Source organism: Microplitis demolitor, chromosome 4 (assembly GCF_026212275.2).
Source record: "Microplitis demolitor isolate Queensland-Clemson2020A chromosome 4, iyMicDemo2.1a, whole genome shotgun sequence".
Taxonomy (NCBI): Eukaryota; Metazoa; Arthropoda; class Insecta; order Hymenoptera; family Braconidae; genus Microplitis; species Microplitis demolitor.
The window spans coordinates 5,319,474-5,342,535 of record NC_068548.1 but is presented as its reverse complement, the minus strand read 5'-3'; the positions used below and the strand labels follow the sequence as shown (position 1 = coordinate 5,342,535).

General features: G+C 24.1%; 3 protein-coding genes across 13 annotated transcripts; 2 read left to right on the top strand and 1 right to left on the bottom strand.

Moving 5' to 3' along the window:
• The first annotated feature begins 1,806 nt into the window (after positions 1 to 1,806).
• On the top strand, positions 1,807 to 7,586 carry LOC128667620 (uncharacterized). Of its 6 annotated transcripts, none has more exons than XR_008403565.1 (5): positions 1,807 to 2,010; positions 2,102 to 2,379; positions 4,123 to 4,338; positions 4,417 to 6,164; positions 7,302 to 7,586. XR_008403565.1 is itself a non-coding variant. In XM_053738501.1 (3 exons), exons 1-2 carry the CDS (start codon positions 1,884 to 1,886, stop codon positions 2,371 to 2,373), a joined length of 399 nt encoding a protein of 132 aa, XP_053594476.1. In that variant the 5' UTR covers positions 1,807 to 1,883; the 3' UTR covers positions 2,374 to 2,379; positions 7,302 to 7,586. The 6 variants fall into 6 exon arrangements, 1 of the variants encoding a protein (XP_053594476.1); XR_008403564.1 differs by having other exon boundaries at positions 3,599 to 4,338; XR_008403563.1 differs by having other exon boundaries at positions 3,167 to 4,338.
• A 2,752-nt stretch (positions 7,587 to 10,338) lies between these two features.
• LOC103580863 (dihydropteridine reductase) lies at positions 10,339 to 11,569 on the bottom strand. The gene is made up of 3 exons (XM_008562772.2): positions 11,241 to 11,569; positions 10,641 to 11,164; positions 10,339 to 10,565 (listed from the first exon to the last, which is right to left on the bottom strand). Exons 1-3 carry the CDS (start codon positions 11,331 to 11,333, stop codon positions 10,466 to 10,468), a joined length of 717 nt encoding a protein of 238 aa, XP_008560994.1. The 5' UTR covers positions 11,334 to 11,569; the 3' UTR covers positions 10,339 to 10,465.
• Positions 11,570 to 11,783: 214 nt separating this feature from the next.
• LOC103580864 (E3 ubiquitin-protein ligase KCMF1) lies at positions 11,784 to 21,529 on the top strand. Of its 6 annotated transcripts, none has more exons than XM_053738772.1 (9): positions 11,784 to 11,801; positions 13,952 to 14,049; positions 15,024 to 15,191; positions 15,493 to 15,632; positions 15,845 to 16,041; positions 17,603 to 17,801; positions 17,872 to 18,212; positions 19,111 to 19,708; positions 20,838 to 21,529. In XM_053738772.1, the coding sequence occupies exons 2-9, from the start codon at positions 14,034 to 14,036 to the stop codon at positions 21,057 to 21,059; spliced, it is 1,881 nt and encodes a 626-aa protein (XP_053594747.1). In that variant the 5' UTR covers positions 11,784 to 11,801; positions 13,952 to 14,033; the 3' UTR covers positions 21,060 to 21,529. The 6 variants fall into 6 exon arrangements, with proteins under 6 accessions (XP_053594747.1, XP_014295909.1, XP_014295911.1 ...); XM_014440423.2 differs by lacking the exon at positions 11,784 to 11,801 and adding an exon at positions 13,372 to 13,657; XM_014440425.2 differs by lacking the exon at positions 11,784 to 11,801 and adding an exon at positions 13,372 to 13,674 and having other exon boundaries at positions 17,612 to 17,801.
• Positions 21,530 to 23,062: the final 1,533 nt, after the last annotated feature.

The following is a 23,062-nucleotide window of genomic DNA, read 5'->3' as shown; positions in this document are numbered from 1 at the left end:
CGGCCTTTATTATTTATAATTATACTAATGTTATAATTGATATAAATTTATTTACACACAACTAGTATTCAAGATGAAGAAGTTTGACATATATATACAAATATGTAACTGATAACAACATTACCAATCAAGTATTTTAAAAATAAGACAGACACAGAGAAATTTTTAATAAAAATTACTTATAAAGTTTGATAATGCGAGGTCATGGTAAATATCTAAATTTTTCCCGCGCAAATTGTAAAATATATTACTCCATAGCATATAAATTAAGTGAAGTTTCTACTTACAACATAGTAAACATTTAGTTACTAGCTAGACGTCCTTACAATACTAAACCATTGGTAATTTTTGGTAAGCTTTGTCATAAAATTATCATCAGTTCGATAATTTTTCCCGTCAAAGTAAAACAAATATGTCCTGTAGAAGAGGTTACATAAATTTATCATAAATATTAATTTTACATAAAAATATTGTCTGCGTTTTATCATCTACTTCATACATTTATATTATTCTAACTCAGTATGTTAAGAAAAAAAATTATATTTTAATTATCGTGTAAATTTTTATTGATGAAAAGTTACCTAAGGGTAACTTGAAGATAAATTTTTTTTATTTCAAAAAACTTGAATATATTTTTTTTAAACTGTCAAAAAAATGGCGCCGATTTGAAATTTTTTAAATTCATCGGACATTTCAAAATAATAAAGAAATTTTTTTTTATTATATGTAATGGAATGTAATTTGTTCTTTCTAAAAAAAATTTGCATATTATGGAAAAAAAAAGTTCCTGGCAAGTTTGAGTCCAGTCAGTTAACGTCAATTCGTTTCCCAAAACGATTAAAAATTTACATGCAAAAAATGCTCAAGCATTTTGTAGTTTGTCGTGGAATAAAAGTCTAAAAATGATTTTATAGAAAATTAAACTATAAAATACTCAAACTTTGAAAAAAATTGTTTTTTTATACTTTTGATAAAAAATATGAACTTCAATTTTACGCAGTAGTATATATTTTTAATTGATTTTAACTAACAAAAAAAAAAAAAATTGAAAAAAACAAATGTATTTTACGCTTAAATTTTCATATATATTCCGAAAAAATTTATATAATAAATTTAGGGGACAAATTATACTTATTGGATTAGGTTCAAATCTTGGCGGGAATTTTTTTCTTCAATCAAATAAACTAATTTTTTAGGCAGAATGAATTAATTCCAAGGTAACCAAAATAACTGAGACTAATATTTATGACATTAAGGAAATATTGTAGTCTATATATATAAATAAAAAAAAATTTTTTTTTTAAATCAATTTTTATATTTCTTTTTATAAATTAAAATTTTTAAAAATAAAAAAAATGGCCTTTACTATTCATAATTATCACAATGTAATAATTTATATAAATTTATTTTTAGACAACTAGTATTCAAGATGAAGAAGTTTGATATATCTATGTGCATTTACATCAATTAAAAATTATTCTAATTTTTCTATAAAGGTCTGGATTGTTTTTAAAAATTTTTAAACCACTCCAAAAAATTATAAAATATATTTAAAAGTAGTAAATTATACGAAAATGATCGGAAAATATTCTATAACCATAAGAATTAATTTCAAGTGACAATTCAAATATTTTAGAACTTATTAGAACAGTCCAAAAAATTTAATACATAGATAAAAAAAAATATACCACGAAAAAATAACCCAGCGAAGCGGGTGTTGCAGCTGGTATACATATGAGTGTATGTGTGTTTATTTTATACATGTCTATAAATATCGTATAAATGTGTAACCAATAACTACATTATCGATCAAGTATTATAAAAATAAAAAATATACTCAATAAAAATTATATTATTACAGATTATTTTATTGTTAAATAATAATGGATGTTATTTTTATAATTATTATTATATTTTCACTGATATTTGTAACAATTGTTATTTTTATTGTAAAACAGATTTGTAAAAATTGTGGAAATAATGGATCAAATCATATGAACAATCAAACAGGTAATTTATATAAAGATATATACATATATATTTATTATTTTTAATTTATACATAAATATGAGTTTTATTAACTAATTGAATTTTTTTTAAGCTTTCTCAAATGATGATCACGTGTATGGGTTTGGTACAACAAATATATATGATGATTATAATTCTACTGCGTATATAAGTGATAAATATAATGATCCAGTATCAGGATATCATGATACGTCGTCATCAGATCATGGTATTAGTCATTGCGATACTAATAATGTAGATAGTGGACATTGCAGTAGTGGAGATACTGGAGGTGGTGATACTGGATGCTGTGACTCTGGAGGTTGCGATTCTGGAGGTGGTGATGGCGGAGGTAGTTGTGATTGAATATATGTAAGTAATATGAGTACCTGATATATAAATATGTATGTATGTATTTAAATCCAAGGATATAATGGAATATGCAAAAAAATAATTTTATATATTAATAATCAAACTGTTTATAATTTTTAAAATTTATGCTCACTCTAAACTCCAAGATCTAAAAGATCTAGAGTCAAAGTCAAGACAATTGAGATAAAATAAGAGGCCTTAAAATTAATATAAAAAAGCATGTTTATCCTAAAATAATATATTATTTTTATGAATTATTTATTTTTATTTGTATCCGTTTTTAAGAGACATTAGGTAGGGGTGAAATGGGACAACTATAAAATTTAATTTTTAATGGGTTAAAATCACATAAAGTCCAGAGAATCTGAAGCTAAAATTTAATTTGTTATAAAAAAGAAGTTATTGATTTTTTAATAAATTAAATAGCTGAGACAAGATAATTAATTTATTGAATTTGAAATTTTAACTTTATTTTTTAAGCTGGAAAATTTTATTCACAAAAAATTGTAAAAATCACCGATTAAATATTTTTGTGTTCTATTTATAAAATAACATTAAATTGCGATTTTTTTTTATACAACTTTTTAAGTTGATAAAAATAATTTTTTACTATGTTTTTAACAACGTGAGCTTCGAAGAATGATAATTTGAATTTTAAAGCGATAAAAAAAATTTTATTATATTCAGAATTGGGAAATATTATAATTTTCGACAGTCTGATTTTCGGAAGCGAATATCTTAGAAATGGTCAAATTTTCAAAAATTTTAAATCAGACCTTTTTTATAGAGCATTCAATTTTCTACCAAAACATGGATTCAAAATTTCTGAATTCTCACCGGCTGACATGTTATAAAATTCAAAACGAGCAAAAACAAATTCTTCGAATTCTATTACACTTGACCTTGGATGTCTTTTGAATGTTAAAATTTATACAAAAATCATAGACCTTTTCTGTCGGTCAGTAAATTTGCTATAAAATTTTTCAATATAATTTTTCTGTATCTTTATTTATTCGGAAGTTATGAATTTTTTACCACGTTACTGAATAAAAAATAGAAAATTATACAGCCACTTCTTAAGGAGGATCTATAGTAATTTTTGTCCAAACTTTTCTCTCAAACAAAGCCTCTAAACGCAAAATTAAAATAAGACTCGATGCATTACTCTATAATCTGGCAATCTAAGTTTTCATTTTTCAAAAATATTTATCTGTTTAAGAAAAAAAATTTCCATTTACTCAGCGAGTGCAACGAGGACAGTATCGTTCGTTGACGAGTGTGATAGAGAAAAAAGTTCAGACCCCTCTTATCAATATTAAGAGCTCAAATCTTAACTGGCGCCATGTTTTAAGATACTCGATTTTTTAATGTTCAAAAAGAAAAAAATCAGTCCCTCTATTTGAAACAGTCTGATATATATTTATAATAGGACCCATTGACGAAATATACCTTTATATATATAAATATATGTGTGTGTGTGTGAGTATCTATATGTATTATATATATGAAGGTATATTTTGTCTATGGGTCCTATTATATATACAATATATATATATATGTCTACTATAATGCTCTAGACTCCGTAAAAATTTGGCGGATTGCAGAACAAGTTTACGTGTAAACATCATCAGAAAAATTTAGACTAACATATATGTATATACTAATATGTATATACACAAATATGATAAATATTTTTATAAGTAATGCAATAATAATACTAATGAAGAAAAAATAAAATTGTAGAAATTTAAATTTCAAAGCTGCGGTAAATTTAAAATAATAAATAATCATTAAACTGTAACTAAAAAATGACGGACGTCTCAACGATTTATATAGTTCTTATAACTATAGTCGCGATATGTTATATATCAGTAATGGGATATATTATTTATATAAATTGCTGTACTGATCAAGGATGGAGTAGATCGAATTTTACTGATCTCACTAATATGCAAGCAGGTTATTATTATTAATATTTATTACTTAATTACATGCAATTACTTTTGTTTTGAAATTATTTGTTATGCATTTTTTCAGCCGCTTCTCCAGTCATTGCAGTTATCAACTGACAAAATTCTGTATATAAAAATTTATTACTGCATTTTGATAAGTATATCTGCCAATAAATACCTCAAGTACATTTTTTTGTCATATATAATTTATGTATTATATAAATTTTGATTATATATTTTTTTATCCTAATGGTATTTGTTAAAAAAAAATGATAATAAAAAAAATTTTTATATTAAATATATCCTTTAATTGGAGAATTAATATGTATGGATGCAGATAAGCGGTAACGTGACGATCGACAAAAATTTGATTTTTAATATTTTTTAGGCTGAATGATTCTATAGTAACTTGAAAATTTTTTAAAATCATAAAATAAAAAAATTGTTGACACAAATAAATTATCTGAGATAAAACTTTTTGAAAAATTGAGTTAAGTAACTTGAGTTTAAATACTAGATTGCAGAGAGTCAGTCATTAACTAGAATTAAAATTCAAGTAACTTGCTGCGTTATTGCAACAAATAATAAATAAACTTTTTTAAATTTCAAATTAAAATTTCGCTAAAAAAATCAGTCTCCAAATTATAGAAATAAATAAAAATAATAATTTTATACTAAATATTAATAATTAATCAATTGATATAATTATTATAAATATATCTTATATATGAATATATATATAATGTAAAATAAATATAAAGAAAGACGTCAAAGACATCCATTACGTGAAAATTCATCAACAACTGGTGACAGGAAGTAATTCAAAATATTTTTTTGAGTAATCTGGCGTTAAAAAAAAATTTTTGTAAATCATAAAATAAAAAAAATTATTGACACAAATAAATTATCTGGGATAAAAAATTTTGTAAAATCGAGTTAAGTAACTTGAGTTTAAATACTAGATTGCAGAGAACCAGTCATTAACAAAAATTAAAATTCAAGTAATTTGCTGCGTTATTGCAACAAATAATGAATAAACTTTTCTTATTACAAGTTTTTAATTTTTTTGTAATTAACTTTTTACATTAAAATATTTCTGCTGTAATTATTTTAGCAGTACAGTGTCAAGTTACTTGAGATTAATTGGATTTAATAGACAAATATGATTAGTAATTTTGGAAAACCGAGTCAAGTCTTCCGAAACGTTTTTAATAATTAGATTCGCTATTCTATATTTCGTAATACAAAATTTTAGTTGATTTTTTATGGATCTGCATATTTTCGATCCTCAAACTATTATATTTTTTTTGTTGAACATGATTAACAAAAGCACATGGAAGCAATTTCTGTTCTAATAATTTCCAGATAAATTTTATCAAAAATAGTTTAAAATTTTTAAACCTAATTTTTCAAAATAATGACTATGTTAATTGTCACGTTATTGCTCGTCTACATCGATTTATTTAAAAAAAAACTGTCAGTGTCAATGTCAAAAACGCCCTTCTGACTATGAAAATTTTTGTAGTCCGCAAGGTTGGTAGGTACGAATATTTTGAATAAACAGATCAATATAAAGATGGCACATCGTAGTAGAATTATTTCAAAGTACCCAAACACTGCCAACAATAATTTAAATATTATTTATTATTTAACATAGAATAATGAATTATTTTCAATTACTTCTCATTTTATTTGGAGTCATGATTATTATTGTTTTAACAATAACCATAATATTATATTGCGCTCAATACTGTGAAAATAAACTTTTACCGAAAGTTATTAAAAATAAAAAAAAAAATGATAAAAATTATGATTATAGAAAAACAGATACAGGTAATCATTATTTTTTATATTATTATCATATAGATTTTTATCAGAGGAATATTGACGATAGAAAGGTTGAAAACGATACTACGTTATTATTGTAATACTAAAAATCATAGCCATTAATAAAAAAATTTTAAGTTAACATAAACCAATAAAATCCTTAGATATAACAAATAATTTTATTAAATGTATGTCAAATATACTTTTTTATATCACAAAGTGATTTTGGTTTTTAAAAATATGTTATAATTTTTGAATGTTCAATACTTTAGGTTCCATCATTTGTTACTGAATTACATTTTATCCTTACTTAATTTTTTTACTCAAACTTGAAGAAAATCAAAAACATTTTTTTAAAATTATTATTAGAAAAAAACAGGTATTAATTTGTATATGATCATGCAGCACAACATGTGATCATGTATAGGAAATATAAGATCATACATTATATCATGCATACGATCATGTATCATATCATGTATAATAATATAATAATGATCATATGCATGATGTTATACATGATCATGATCATGCATTATCACCTAATCATTATTAATATAATCATTATTTCATCGTACATGATCATGATTACATCATGCGTAATAATACAAAAATAATTATAAGTGTGAATGTAACAGACACCAGTCAAATTTAAAATGATTAATAAATGGAGTAAATAATTAATAAAAAAATTTTTTTTTAAATGCGCATTTCAAAAATTTTTAAATCAATAAGTGCATTTTTTATAAACATTATTTTATAAATTATTTACTCTATTTATTTATAATTTTAAATTTGTTTGATGTCTGCTACATTCACATTTATAAAAGAATTATATATATGATCATAATCATGTATTTTCATTTAATCCAACATGTTCATGATCATACATACAGATCATGCATCACCTCATGCATAATAATGAAAAATCGATCAAATGCATGATGGTATACATAATCATGATCATGCATAATCATGTTTTACGTATTATGATATATCAATGACAATATTTCATTATGCATGATAAATGATATCATGCATGATAAAATATGATCATTATAATAATTAAAATTTAAAACCATAATAATTATCAGAAAAATTATTTTTCAAGTAATTAAAATATTAATTTTAATAAATTTTTAGGTATCACAATAGACGAATATGATGATTTTAATACAGCAAATTTAAATTATCAAATAAGTCACATAATTGCCCAAAATAATGATCATTTCTTTGATCCGGGACATTATTATGCAGGGGGATGTGACTTGACTGCAGATTTTGGTGGTGGATGTGATGCTGGAGGGTGTGACGCTGGAGGATGTGACTAAATAAATTTGTAATTAATAATAATAATCTAGTCCAGCAGAAATAATAATTATGATAATGAAAAATTGTGTTAATATAATAATGATAAGTTATTTTATAATAGTGTACAAATTTCAATTTTATAAATATTTTTTTTAAATAACAAATTTATTGTTTATAAATATATAATTATTATATATTTTAATGTTTACATAATCATTTTGTAATAAAAATAATAAATGTTGTAATACATTTATTTTTAAGATTATATTCTTATTATTTATTATTAAATCATATATTTATTTATCATAAATTTTATTTTAGTTTTATTTCAAAATAATTTTTTCTTTTTTTCAATTATTTTAAATTTAAATTGTGACTAAACTGTGAGTGATACGATAAAAGTTACTGAATACTATTTTGTAGAAAATTTAATTTCTTACAAAAAATATATCTATAAATTTTTTCATAAATTCAATAGTTTAGACACTAGAGTCATTTATTTATAAAATATATATTTTTTTAATTTTTGCAACATTTTTTTTGCATTTGAATTTAAATAAAACTTCTGTCTAAACTTTCAAAGATATGATAAAAATATATGAGCATAATTTTGTAGGATATCAAAATTTCTACAAAAAAGATTTCTATAAATTTTATAATAAGTCGAATAGTTTGACTGTAAATTTTCAGTATTCCCTTAAAATTCCTTTTTATGATCAGAGATAATTTTTAAATTATCATTATTTTTACTAATTACGGCTTTCATTATTATCGTATGAGGTTGATTAAAATTTCTTATCAATATTCAATAACAATAATTCGAATATACATACATAACAAGCCAAATATTAACATCGGCTTATTTAAAATTTCTTAATTTATTTTTTTAACTCGAAGATTACAGCTACGAATTTCAACTCTAAATTGATAGAATATATATACAGTTAAATCAATATATGAATGAGTCAATCAATTAATAAATAAGTAAAATGTTTCCCGTTCTGAGCATTGAACTGACAGTTGTTTTGGCAATTTTGTCTGTCGCTTATTTGGGTTTATTAGTTTTTTTTTGGTATTATGTTCGTGATAGAAGTAGTTTTCCTCATGGAGAAAGTTTTTTAAATAAAATTATTACATCAGCAAATAAACCGGAGGTAACGTATTTAATTTATATATTACTAATTAGTGTAATTTTATTATTATTAATTTAGATAACTTTCTTGATGTATACTTATAAAGATGTATGAAAGATGAAAAAATATTCATGTGTTATAAGTACATATTATTTTTTTTGTTGAAGAAGAACATTACTAACAAGTTTGAATTCTTAATTTAAATTTAAAGTATGCGCGACTTTGTTTAAAAGATTTTCAGTTTAAAATACGAAGAAATTTAATAACTTTTTTTTAATTTTATAATACTCAGCCGCTTTTAAAAATATCAAGCTGCTGTTAGAAAGAAATTCGTATACCAGTAACTTTACTTTAACTCGTTCTTTCACTTGTGTTCGTTGGAAAGGTCAATTTTTATATGAAATTTACCTTTTTTCGCTTGCAAAGCGTAAACTAATAAAAATACACTGAAAATGTTAAGGAGAATTTTGTAGGAAATTTAATTATTTTGAAAAAAAGTCCTATGAGTCAAAACGCTAAAGTCGATAGCAGTTTGATATCTTTAAAAGCGGCCGAGTATTATAAAGAAAAAAAAGTTATTAAATTTCTTTGTATTTTAAACTGAAAATCTTTTAAACAAAATCGCGCGTACTTGAAATTTAAATTAAAAATTTAAACTTGTTCGTAAAACTAGACCAGTATTTTCTCGATTAGTGAAGAAAAAAAACCATCACACATAAACTGCCCTAATAGAAAATCCTCACATATATATGATTCATATATACTTAAACATTATATTTTTTACCCAAAAATAATAATTTTAATTTAATTAAAATTAATTAATCAATTCTTCTTTAATTTTTAGGTATTTATTACTATAGAAGATGCGTGAAACCAAATATATTTTGAGTAAATATACCAAATATAAATATAAATGTAAATATAAGTTTAAATATACTCATACATATACTTATCCATTTATTGTAAATTAGACCTTAGAAAATTTAAAATACCTTAAACTTTTATACCTGAAAATTCAAAACCGGAAACCGGATTTCGATTTAAAGAATCTATATTCCCTTAATTGCTATAGTAATTAGCAGATATTAAATATCAACTACCAAGGAGCCATTTTATTTTAGTTTAGTCTTCAGACCTAAACAAGACTACAGATTTATATAAGTATTTAAAATATACTGCAGTATTTTGCCAATTTATATAATAAGTGATAAAAATAATAATTGAAAAATGGATTTTTTTGATAATTTGTACTACGTGATGATTCCTTTTCTAATTACTATTGCAATGGCTTTATTAATGGTCTTTTGCTTTAAACTATTGATGAACGTTTTCTCTGGCTTGAAGACAAGTAAGCAAATGAACCACGTGGTCGAGGTAAATTTTAATTTAAATATTTATTTAATTATTTATTACTACTGTGTGTAATTATAATTACTAAAAGATTTAATTATTATTTTCAGTTACATGTGTTATCAAATGTTTAAATTTTAAATGCAATCAAGAAACTGGAGAGCCGATAAAAGAATTTTGATAAAAAAAATTAATTTTAATCTAGTTTGTAATTAAATTTAATATTTTTAATTTTTTATAATTATGATTATGATTTTTTGATAAAATATAACTAAGTTTTAAAATTAAATTTCATTATTTAATATTTATTTTTTTAATTTTTATCATGAACGTCTAGTGGGAAGTGAGGATACGAATTTTTTTGAATTTAAATAATTTGATAAATAATTATTGTCATTATTTTATTTATCATATATATTTATAACAGCAGATATATTTATTTATTTTGGCAAGGAATGTACGTACCTTTAAAATAAAAAAACAAAAATATCAAAATCATGGCAAGGAAAAAAATTATGCCTCAATAACTTGGGTTTTATTGTCAGTGGTAATTAATTGCAAGAGACTGCCAGTTTTTGGAATATTTTTTTTGTTACCCCATTGCCAGAAAAGTCTAAAATAAATAAAAATTATTTGAATTTAAAATAAAATTAAATAAAAAAGCTGATACCCAAACTAAAATACTAACTCAGAAACAAATTCCAACGGAGTCCAGGTACTGGTATCAGCTTTAGGCATCCACTTGCGATTCATCGGAGTGTCCAAAGTAACGGGCAGAATTGAAACAACCGTAGCACCACTTGGCAATCCAGAATCACCAGCAGCCAGTGATTTAGTGAGCTGATGAACAGCAGCTTTGGCCATTCCGTAGCCAATCATACCAGGTGTGGCATCAAGTGCAGCTTTAGCACCAGTCAGTGATAAAAATCCTCCTTCTTTCAAATGATGAGCAGCAATACTAGCAGCAATCGTTGAACTCCATACACTCTGCCGCCACATCAGATCAGTATTTGAAATAAAATCCTTGTGAGCCGCATTGCCACCAGCCCATCCCCCAGCCACGCAAATTATCCCGTCTAATTTATCATCCTTAAGAATTTCTTTGACCTGCTTAAGAATATTTGTCTCTTGCTCCTGCCAGCTGTTGCTACCATTTACTATAATATTTACGTCTGCTAATTCATTTTCTTTCATGTCAATGTTTCCAACCCACTGTAAAAATTATTTTAATTATGGACATATTTATTTTTATAATTAAATTAAAAATTATTATTTATTAATTAATTACCCAATTATTTGATTTAAATTTATTAACGCATACTGATCCAAGTGCTCCTTTACCTCCGTAAATAAATACCCGTCCAAGTACATTTGAAGACATTTTTTAAAATTATATTTTTAATATTATATATATTTATAGATAACTGGAGATTGTAGACTGAAAACTGCGGAGTTTTGCTGAATTATTCCGTGATAAAAAGTGGGATTGTGTAATTTATGTTCAAGAACAAGTTTTTTTACTCTCCTTTCACTTGTTGATAATTTTTATTATTATTGTACTGTATCTATCGTGTATTTAAATTTTATTTTACGCCATATTGATTTTTGCCGCCATATTGGAACTGTCAGCTGATATATGAATGGCAAGATTATAATAGTGCGTTGTAATTTTTAGTTATTATTTTTTTTAGTAATTAATTAATAATATAATTAGAGTTCGGGTTAATTATAAATTTAGTTTTTAGTTGAAGAAAATGTAGGTAAGGTTTAAAATTAAAGAGCGGCTTGAGACGGATATGGACAATTTGAATTTTCGAAGTTCGAAGATGTCGCGCGCTTTTTGTGAATGGTAAAAATTTGTATAATAATTTAATTACAAAGCTAAGATTTGTTATTTTAGTTTAATTTATGTTTCTTAAAATTAAATTACGAGGTGAATTGACCATGACAAGATTTCCGATCGTTTGAAATATTTTTAAATTTAAAAAAAAGGGAAGATTTTATTTTAAAAATTTCGTTGGATTTTCAAGGATAATTGTCATGGAATTTCGTTAAAATTTATTTATTTTATATGAATATCAACTTTCTTACAAAATTTGACGTAGACAAACGATAATGTGACAGCAACTTAGATGTCAATTAAAAAAAAAAGAGTTTAAAAATTAGAAACTATTTTTGATCAAATTTATCTGGAAATTATTAGAGCAGAAATTGCTTCCACGTGCTTTTGTTAATCATTTTCAACAAAAAAAATATAATAGTTTGAGAATCGAAAATAAGCAGATCCATAAAAAATCAACTAAAATTTTGTATTACGAAATATAAAATAGCGAATCTAATTATTAAAAACGTTTCGGAAGACTTGACTCGGTTTTCCAAAATTACTAATCATATTTGTCTATTAAATCCAATTAATCTCAAGTAACTTGACACTGTACTGCTAAAATAATTACAGCAGAAATATTGTAATGTAAAAAGTTAATTACAAAAAAATTAAAAACTTGTAATAAGAAAAGTTTATTCATTATTTGTTGCAATAACGCAGCAAATTACTTGAATTTTAATTCTAGTTAATGACTGGTCCTCTGCAATCTAGTATTTAAACTCAAGTTACTTAACTCGATTTTACAAAATTTTTTATCCCAGATAATTTATTTGTGTCAATAATTTTTTTTATTTTATGGGTTAAAAAAATTTTTTTTAACGCCAGATTACTCAAAAAATTTTTGAATTACTTACTGCCACCAGTTATTGATGAATAACAGCCTTAAAATAGCCATTATCTTATAGATGTCATTAAGCCAAGTATTCCCAAGTAACACACTTGGCTTTCTGACATCTATAAGATGTCAGTTTTGAGGTTGTTCTTTCACTTATCGATGAGGCAACAAAATGTTGACAAATCAGAAATTTATGTCACCGAAAAAATATCTGCTTAAAAGACTTGGCACAAGTGACGACAAAAAGTAAATTACAAATAATTGCCAAGTAAATCATTTAAACGATTTTTTTTATTGAGATTACTTTTTTAGGAAGGAAAAAAAGTACATAAATTTCCTATGGCTCCTACTCTAAAAAAAGTTACATTGAGTCAAGATAATATTTTGGAAGACAAACGTTTTTGGGAACTAAGTCAAATCTTCCTGAGCCAAGAGAATTTGTCTTGATCAGGGATTTCTACTTTATCTGAGAAAATTGTGGTTTTCAAAAAAATTTTGAATCAAAAATATTTACTTTCAGATTAGAATTTTTTTTTTAGTACCAACATCTGTATGTCTTTTTCAAAAAATATCTTAAAATTGTCTCTGCTACTTGACTGTTTATAAAAAAAACAAAAATCCAATTTAAAATTTTCCCGCTCTCCTCCATTTTAAACCCCGCGCCTTTAAAATTCAAAATGGCTCTACTTCTTGACTTGTTCACTTCCATCTCAAGTCAGTTTCGTGCCATCTCTCTTTGACACCCAAATCAAAGCCATAAAAATAATTATTATAAAACTAAAACTCTCTCTCTCTCCTCAAGCATTCTTTGATAGATTTATTTTCTCTTTTACTCACTCTATATATAAAAATGAACATAAACGTGAACGTAGACGTTAACGTCGACGTGACATTAGCCCAGTTGGGTTAGGTTTTTTATCGTGAAAAATTTTATCGTATAAAAAAATATCGTTTTTTTTGTTCCGTGAAAAGTTTTTCATGTCACGTTAGACTAAATTTTGTGTACTATTTAGTTTATTTAATACCCATTTAAATAATAGTATCTATATGTATATACATATATACATATAAATATACATACATACAAATACTAAAAAATATATATATACATATAGATACATAACTAACACTTGGGTGATTTAACAAATATTTAAACTCAGTGTGAAATTTAGTATTAAAAATATTTATTTATTTAATACCATTATAATAATAATATTTTTAAATTCATTACTATTATTATTATAATTATTATCACTATTATTATTATTATTATTGATAGCTAGTAAAGTTGTAGAAAAAATATATTCAAGTGACCCAAGTTAACGCATTTATATTGTATGTGATATTATACACGAAAAATAATGAGTCGTCATGAAGGTATGTACCAAATTTACTTATATATAACTCTATTATTATATATATCTATATATACATATATTTTTTCCTATCAATACTAATTATAAATTTTATTCTGCATTTTCTTTAAAAAAAAAAAAAGTTTTTATTTTAATGAAATTTATTTTCTAATTATTATTATTATTGTTTATTTTATTTATTAATACTAATTAAAATTACAGGATTAATTTAAATGGCAGCATAAGATTTGAAAAAAAAATTGGAAATTCATTAAAAAAATATAATTTATTATTAACTTGAGAATTACGAGTAATTAAGATGGCAGCACATAAATGTTATTTTTTTAGTAAATTAAAAAAAATTTTTTTAATTTCATTTCAAAAAATTTAAATAATTCATCAATTAATAATTTATTTATTTTATTTAAATTAATTTGACCTAATTATACTGTGGTATTGGTGCCATTTTGATTAAAAATACTTTAGATTGTTACGAAAATTAATTAATTAATTTTTGTTTGATTTATTAATTAATTAATTTTAGTAATTAATCGCTTACTTAAATTTTAAATAATTAATTAATCGGAGTAATTGATTTAATAAATTTTTAAGTTGTTGCATAATATAAATATAACTATTTGTTTCATATATATATACTCATATATTAAATATATTTTTATTTAATTAATTTTAAAAAATTTTAATTATTTTAGTGTATTATTTATTTGAAGGTTCTAATTATTGAGTAATAATTAATGTACTTATTTTTATTGGTTATTTCAACAATAGACAATTGATTTTTTTTTATTAACGTCCTTATGATATTTATAGAATTTATTATTATTATTATTTTAATTATACAAATAATAATTATCAAATTCATTATACAATTATATATTTAGTACTTTGATCTTTTATTTTTTTTTTTAAGTTGCAGTTTAAATTTATTTATTTATTAGCAGATTAAAAAATTAATCAATCAATTTTTTTTTTTAGGAGTAAGTTGCGACTCCTGTTTAAAAGGAAACTTTCGGGGTCGTAGATACAAGTGCCTAGTGTGCTATGATTATGATTTATGTGCTAGCTGCTATGAAGCTGGAGTAACAACAACACGACATTTATCTGATCATCCAATGCAATGTATACTAACAAGAACTGATTTTGGTAATTATTTAAATAAATATTTTTAAATTGACGTAAATAAGCTATACAATCTTAGCCAACAGATGTAATTTTAATAAAATTGTGGTCAAAATTTTAAAACTATTTTTTAAAAAATCTATCGACATTATTAAAGCATTACTTTTATGTGACACCCCAAGATATTGCAGGAAAAACATTTTTTCTTTCTTTGTTTAGACTCAATTGTACCTTGAGACTAAGAAATTTTATTTTTGTTTTTTACTGTACCCTAAAATTTATTTTTCCTTAGTTAATATAAATAAAAAATAATGTTTTGTTCAAGAACTTTATTATGGTGGTGAGGGTGTTAGTGTTGAACAACCACAATCATTAACTTGTCCATATTGTACAAGAATGGGTTTTACCGAAGCAACCTTACAAGAACATGTGGCATCAGATCATCCGGATACTACATTTGAAGTGGTAAGTACTGAGTTTTTTTTTTTTTTCCTAAACTTATTTAATTAAAATTTTTTGAAATTAATTTTTATAATTTTGTAAATTTATTTTTTTTAAATTAATATTAATAAGAAAAACTTTTTTTTTAATTAATGGTAATTACACACAATTACTAATCGATTGGTTGTACAACGGGAATTAATTAAACAAATAATTATATAAAATATATATAACAGGTATGTCCAGTATGTGCATCATTACCTGGGGGTGATCCAAATCATGTAACAGATGATTTTGCAAATCACTTGACTACTGAACATCGCAGTGGACCTAGAGATTTGATATCCTTACTTGATGAACCGACATCTTCGCGACATGGTCCTCGAAGGATACCACACTCATCGCGTGGAGCTGGTGGTCAACGGACTAGACGGTATTTATTGCTATTTAATTTAGATGATCATAAATATAATCATTGACATTAATTGCTTGGTAGAAAAAGTTTATAATGAAATTAAAAGTTCATATATTTAGTATGATAGATTAGATAAATTTGTTGATTAAAATTTTTGTTTTGGTACAAGTTATTATTTTGACTTGATTGAATAGTAAAAGACTAAATACATAAAGTAACGAAAGTGAAGAATTGATGAAGAAAGAATGAGTATTGAATCAATTTATTTAATCACTAGAGTCATTTAAATCATGAATGATAGTAAAAAAAAGCTTAAATAATTTTATTATAAATTATAAATTCGAATTGGGGAAGTTGAACATAACTTTAAGTATTTCCTGTCTTTGTTTAAGTAAAAATAAATAATTAAAGACAAAATTATAAAAAAAGTTTGAATAATATATTGCGGCCTCGTTTATGAGAATACTGTAAATAATTATTTTTTATAATTCATTTCGTTTAACATAATTTCAATCGCAGGATTATTTTTTATCCAAGATTGTTATCTCTGGTCACCGTGAGGTCAAAAAATAATTTTATCGACTTTAATTTCATAGATTTTTTTAAGCCCTTAGTTACATTATTTTAAATCGAAATAAACTATTTAAACTCCCGCTCATTGTTTTTTAGTACTTATAAGACTCTAGTGGCTAAATTGATTCATTTATTTCATTCCTTTTACTTTTTTTGTTTTATCAAATCCCGTAATTATTTTTAATAACAAAAATAATTATAACACTTGAATATAATGTTTTCCAAAATTTTGTCCATATGTGCCTAAAAAAAAAAAAAATAGTTTCAACAAATTTTTTCGACAGACGAAATACTCAAAATCACTTGTAACAAAAACACCGACGTCCATTTAATTAATCCAGTAAATAAATTATTCAGCATAAGACTCAAAAAATAATAATTTCTACTAGCATACAATCGCTGACTATTTTAATTATTTATCACCTAATTAATTAATATATATTTACATTTACAATAACAGAGAAAAAACATTAAGTTTGTCCACTAATTACCACAAAATAATAACATTTCGCAACAAACTTTTTATTACTTCAAATACGCACTCTAAAATTACTTTATGTCAATGAATAATTAAAATAATTATATTTTTATCTTCATTATTATAAATGCAATTTATTAATTTTATAACTCGCACACGTTAAGTTTTTTTTTTTTTTATTTATTATTCATGCAGACACAAATTACGACAATAACAATAATAATCTATAAAATATTGTAATTTCATTATAAAAATTCTACTTTGCCTGCTACTTTCTATTGTTTTTTTTACTAGAATTTATTTTTTTAAAAATCCTAATCTCCCTTAGTAATTTTTATTTTTTAAATCAAATCCTCAATTTTTTGCTAGCAGTAAATCATTCATAAATTCCATTTAACAAATACTAATAATTAAAAAAAAACATTTCAATTCACAAACGTGATTTATTGGTAACAAAATTTCTAAGTATTATTCTTCTCTTTTTTTTTTTTTTTTTTTTTCTTTCCCTGTTATTTTATAATTGTTTAGTGACGACAGGACCTTCAGGTCCAACATGCTTTTCAGTTCATCCGGTGGTCTGAGTCCCAGTAGCCGTGACAGTATAGATCCAATCGCTGAATTATTGTCACAATTATCTGGAGTACGACGTGCAGGAACAAATACTGGTCAGACTTCTCAACTACAGCAACTGCAAATGCAATTACAATTAGAACGTCAGCAAGTTAGAGTGAGTTTATTTATGATTAACAATAAATTAATGAATTGATTTAATTATTAATTGATGAAATTATATGTAGGCTGCATCAAGACATCAATTGGAACGATTACCAAGAAGACAACCACAAGCTATCGGTTCAGTTAGCGGTGGTACCAGTGGTACTGGAAGTTCTGCTGGTGGAAGTGGTACCAGCAGTAGTGCTATTGGTAATACTAGTGGTAGTGGAAGTGCTGGTGGTAGTGGTAGTAGTTCTGGTACTGCTGGTGGTAGTGGTGGTGGTACTGGTACTGGTGGTAATCATCATCATCATTCAACAATGGCTGGTGTTGTTGCTAATAATTCATCGAGTAATAATACGAGTAATGTTAACCCGTCCAGCGGATCTGCCAATTCACAAAATTCAATGTTTTTATTACCTAGGTAATTTATCTTGTTTTTATGCTTTAGATCTGTTCAATCATATTATTTTATCATGGCATGATTGAAGATATTATTAGTTTTTTTCAACCTTGATTTATATATTTATTTATAAATTATTTATGTTAATGATAACTTGCCAAAATTACTAGATGAAACTCTAGGGTTAAATGGACCGTATTAAAAGTTTTGAAGATAAAAAATCTCCGAAGAATAATGAGTCACTTTTTAGCAATAGGGTAAAATGGGTCGGAAAAAGTTTTTATTGGAGTAAATTTTTTTTTTTTTCTTTTAATTTATGATATAAAATTTATATCTGGGGAGACGAAATCAGTCATGGAGACTTTTATTTGAGGAGGTAAAATGGGTCGTATTGAAATTTTTAGGGTAAGAAAATTTTTTGCAAATCGTATTGAGCTATAGGAAAATTTTTTTATTTAATTGAGGGGTAAAATGTGTCATGGAATATTTTCTTGAGCAGAAATTTTTTTTTATAAGCCAAAATCAACTGAAAAATTTATTTCAGAGGTAAAATGGGTCATTTTTTAATGATAGGGTAAAATGGGTCGTAAAAAATTTTTATCACTGTAAATTTTTTTTTTTTTTTATGAGACAAAATTAATATAAAATTGGAGAAAAAATTTGTTTTTAAAGAAATGAAATGTCATAAAGATTTTTTTTATTTTGAGTCAGAGGTAAAGTGTTTATTTAATTGAAGGGAAAAATTGGTCTTTATTTTTAGTGATAGGGTAAAATAGAACGTATATTAATTTAAAAAAAAAAAAGTATGAAATTTTGTAAATACAGAGCAAAAAGAACAATTACAAATAATTTTTCTAATTATTTAATAATAAAAAAAATAATTAATTAATTTAAATAATAATAATAATAAATTTTTCAGATGCATTACATCAAGCCTATCAGAAACCCAATTGCAGAATATAGAACGTGATAATGCAAATCGTAGTTTATTTGTTCGTGAATTGGTAATCGGTACATTGTCTCAAACAGTTGCTGAATTAACAGAACAATTAGAAAAACAACAGTTACAATTACAATCACAAATGGCATTACAAGCATTACAAGAATTGTCACGACCAACAACAGTGACTGTAAGCTCGGAAACGAAATCAACTACAACGTTATGTGATTCTAATGATAGTAATAAAGACAAAGATAAAGATAAAGATGTTGACAGAGATGCTGATGGAGATAGCAAGTCAAGTTCTTGTAATTCATCACCTTCAGTGACAGAAGCTGTGAGAGAACAGTCGCAACCTGTTACATCTAAATCATCAACTGGACAAGGACCACAATCATCATCACCGTCACCACAAACCCAAACACAAAGTCAAACCCAGTCACAGAGTACAGTAGCATCAAATACGCATACGGCAACTAGTAGTGTCGCTAGTAATTTACAAACTCAAGCTGGACTTCCATCAGCAAATCCAATTGTTCAAACATTAATGCATAATGTTTTACCTCCTCAGCCATTGGTAAATTAATTTATTTTATTATTTTATTGTTATTAATCTTTAATGGTCACATGGTCCATAAGACCCAAGACAATTTTAATGTCAAGGGAAAAAATATTTAGACCTACATCAATCTGAATAGATATCAGTAGATGTCGTGATTTTAATGTAAATATAAAATTAAAAAAAAAATTAGATCGTTGATTGCATCAAGTTCCGGAAAATTTTAATGCTTTTCTCAATATAATTCTTATAATTGCAAATTCAAAATATCTTGATAAATATTTCATTTTTGAAAAAAATATATGATACCTTTTTTGTAGATAATTTAAAGAGCTACATAAAAGTTCTCTAGCATTTTTTTTTAAATTGTATATTTAAAGTGATATTTACAAAAAACCTTTCATACTTTTTTCGGAATGACTTTAATTTTTTAAAGAAAATTTTGAAATTTATTTATTAAAATAAAATATTTTTAGGAAATTAAAATTTTTTTACCGATTTCATATCTCAATATATTCTCTAATAATTTGCCAAAAAATTGAGTTTAAAATTTTTAAAACTAACAGTTTTTTATATTTTTCCTTAAAAAGTAATTTTTCTATGAGTTTTATTTTAGTAATTAAAAATATAAAATTATCATTAAAATTTATACTAGCATTTCAAAAAATTTTTAAATAGGATTTAAAAAAAATTTATTCCAACAGGTACTTATAGACTTTGTGACCGTTATGATTTCTTTTATAGAATATAAAATTTTGGTAAAGGTCTAAAATTGGGACTCGACTTCTTTATTTCTCAATTTTTTTTTTTGCACATAAATTTAATTTTCATAGAAATAATTTTATAATAAAAAACGAGTGACTCCCGATTTCTAGACTTTGGCGATAATTTTTAAACAGTAAAATAAATTACAGTTTATTATTTTTTTTTTATTTAATGATTGAAAGAAATTAAATTTGAGCTTGAAAATTTTTCAAAATATCTAAAAAAAATTTATCTAAAGCTCAGGAATTAATTATTTTAAAGTTTAAATATTTAATTATGTAAAACTTATTTATTAATTTTTTTTTTTTTTTTTATAAAAAAAATATTTAAACCAAAGCATACCCTAGTATATATATTTAAGAATATATAATAATAAAAATAGGTATTGCAGCAACCACTGCCGCCATTACCACCAACACGTAACACGGGTACTGGTACGATAAGAGAATCAGCAACAACAATCGGTGCATCTCAACCACCAGCATATTTAAGTAGTCGGGGTGGTGTTAATTCTGTCAACGTAACAACAAATTCATCACGTAGAAAACCCGTACGATCTGTTGACGGTAGAAACCAATCAACAGAACCACCACCACCTCACTAACCCCGTCTCTAGATTTTATGCCCCTAAAAGAAAACATAAACAAAAAAATATAATTAACGCTTTTTTCATTTAATGTTTTTTTTTCTTTATTTTTATCTTATAAAAAAAATATTAATCGGAATGGTCCTTAATTAAAGAAAACTAAGTAAATTAAATTACATTTTTAAAATGATTAATTAATTAAAATTATAATAATAAATGAATCCTAATCCTTTAGCACTAGTCCTAGCGCTGTTTAGAACACCTCATCATTGTTGTTAATTATTATTATTATTATTATTATTATTATTATTATTATTATTATTATTATTATTAATATTATTATTATTATTATTATGTATTGATAAGTTGATCCCAGTTAATTGCTCCAGTTTATTTTTAATTATATAAAAATTAATTACCCATGCAATTAGGAAAAAATATATATTTCAATTGGACACTCACTGAGAATATATATACACTTTTAAAAATATATATATATTGATGTGTAATATCATAAATTGCTATTCATTTTTTTTTTTTTTTAGTAATTATTGCGCCGACGTCTTTTTTTTAATGTAAATATCAACTGTTATTACTACTATTATTATAATAATTATTGTAATTTGCGTCTGCATGAATAATAAATGAAAAAAAATAAAAAGTTAACGTGTGCGAGTTATAAAAATAATAAATTGCATTTATAATAATGGAGATGAAAATATAATTATTTTAATTATTCATTGACATAAAGTAATTTTAGAGTGTGTATTTGAAGTAATAAAAAGTTTGTTGCGAAATGTTATTATTTTGTGGTAATTAGTGGACAAACTTAATGTTTTTTCTCTGTTATTGTAAATGTAAATATATATTAATTAATTAGGTGATAAATAATTAAAATAGTCAGCGATTGTATGCTAGTAGAAATTATTATTTTTTGAGTCTTATGCTGAATAATTTATTTACTGGATTAATTAAATGGACGTCGGTGTTTTTGTTACAAGTGATTTTGAGTATTTCGTCTGTCGAAAAAATTTGTTGAAACTATTTTTTTTTTTTTTAGGCACATATGAACAAAATTTTGGAAAACATTATATTCAAGTGTTATAATTATTTTTGTTATTAAAAATAATTACGGGATTTGATAAAACAAAAAAAGTAAAAGGAATGAAATAAATGAATCAATTTAGCCACTAGAGTCTTATAAGTACTAAAAACCAATGAGCGGGAGTTTAAATAGTTTATTTCGATTTAAAATAATGTTACTAAGGGCTTAAAAAAATCTATGAAATTAAAGTCGGTAAAATTATTTTTTGACCTCACGGTGACCAGAGATAACAATCTTGGATAAAAAATAATCCTGCGATTGAAATTATGTTAAACGAAATGAATTATAAAAAATAATTATTTACAGTATTCTTATAAACGAGGCCGCAATATATTATTCAAACTTTTTTTATAATTTTATCTTTAACTATTTATTTTTTCTTAAACAAAGACAGGAAATACTTAAAGTTATGTTCAACTTCCCCAATTCGAATTTATAATTTATAATAAAATTATTTAAGCTTTTTTTTACTATCATTCATGTTTAAATGACTCTAGTGATTAAATAAATTGATTCAATACTCATTCTTTCTTCATCAATTCTTCACTTTCATTACTTTATGTATTTAGTCTTCTACTATTCAATCAAGTCAAAATAATAACTTGTACCAAAACAAAAATTTTAATCACCAAATTTATCTAATCTATTACAATTCATTCTTCTAGAGTTTAAAAAAATTTTCATTCATTCTGAAATTAAAACTTTTGGTCACTTTTCTTAATAATCATTTAGTAAATGGATATGAATCAAACTTCTTTTTTTAGAAAATTATATTTCTATCTATTCCTTTTTTTGTTGTTGTAACTTCAATACTTTTCTACGATTACAATTTTATTAATTCAATTATAAACTTTATAAATAATTTTAATTTTTTTCAATTTTTCTATCCTAAAAAAAAAATTTTCGAAACCCAATC

Coding starts and splice junctions, on each gene's coding strand:
- LOC103580863 (XM_008562772.2), bottom strand. CDS start 11,333: ATGTCTTCAAATGTACTTGGACGGGTATTTATTTACGGAGGTAAAGGA. Junction 11,165..11,240: donor AATTTAAATCAAATAATTGG/GTAATTAATTAA, acceptor TAATTTTTACAG/TGGGTTGGAAACATTGACAT. Junction 10,566..10,640: donor CCGTTGGAATTTGTTTCTGA/GTTAGTATTTTA, acceptor TATTTATTTTAG/ACTTTTCTGGCAATGGGGTA.
- LOC103580864 (XM_053738772.1), top strand. Junction 15,192..15,492: donor ACTAACAAGAACTGATTTTG/GTAATTATTTAA, acceptor GTTTTGTTCAAG/AACTTTATTATGGTGGTGAG. Junction 16,042..17,602: donor GGTGGTCAACGGACTAGACG/GTATTTATTGCT, acceptor ATAATTGTTTAG/TGACGACAGGACCTTCAGGT.
- LOC128667620 (XM_053738501.1), top strand. CDS start 1,884: ATGGATGTTATTTTTATAATTATTATTATATTTTCACTGATATTTGTA. Junction 2,011..2,101: donor TCATATGAACAATCAAACAG/GTAATTTATATA, acceptor ATTTTTTTTAAG/CTTTCTCAAATGATGATCAC.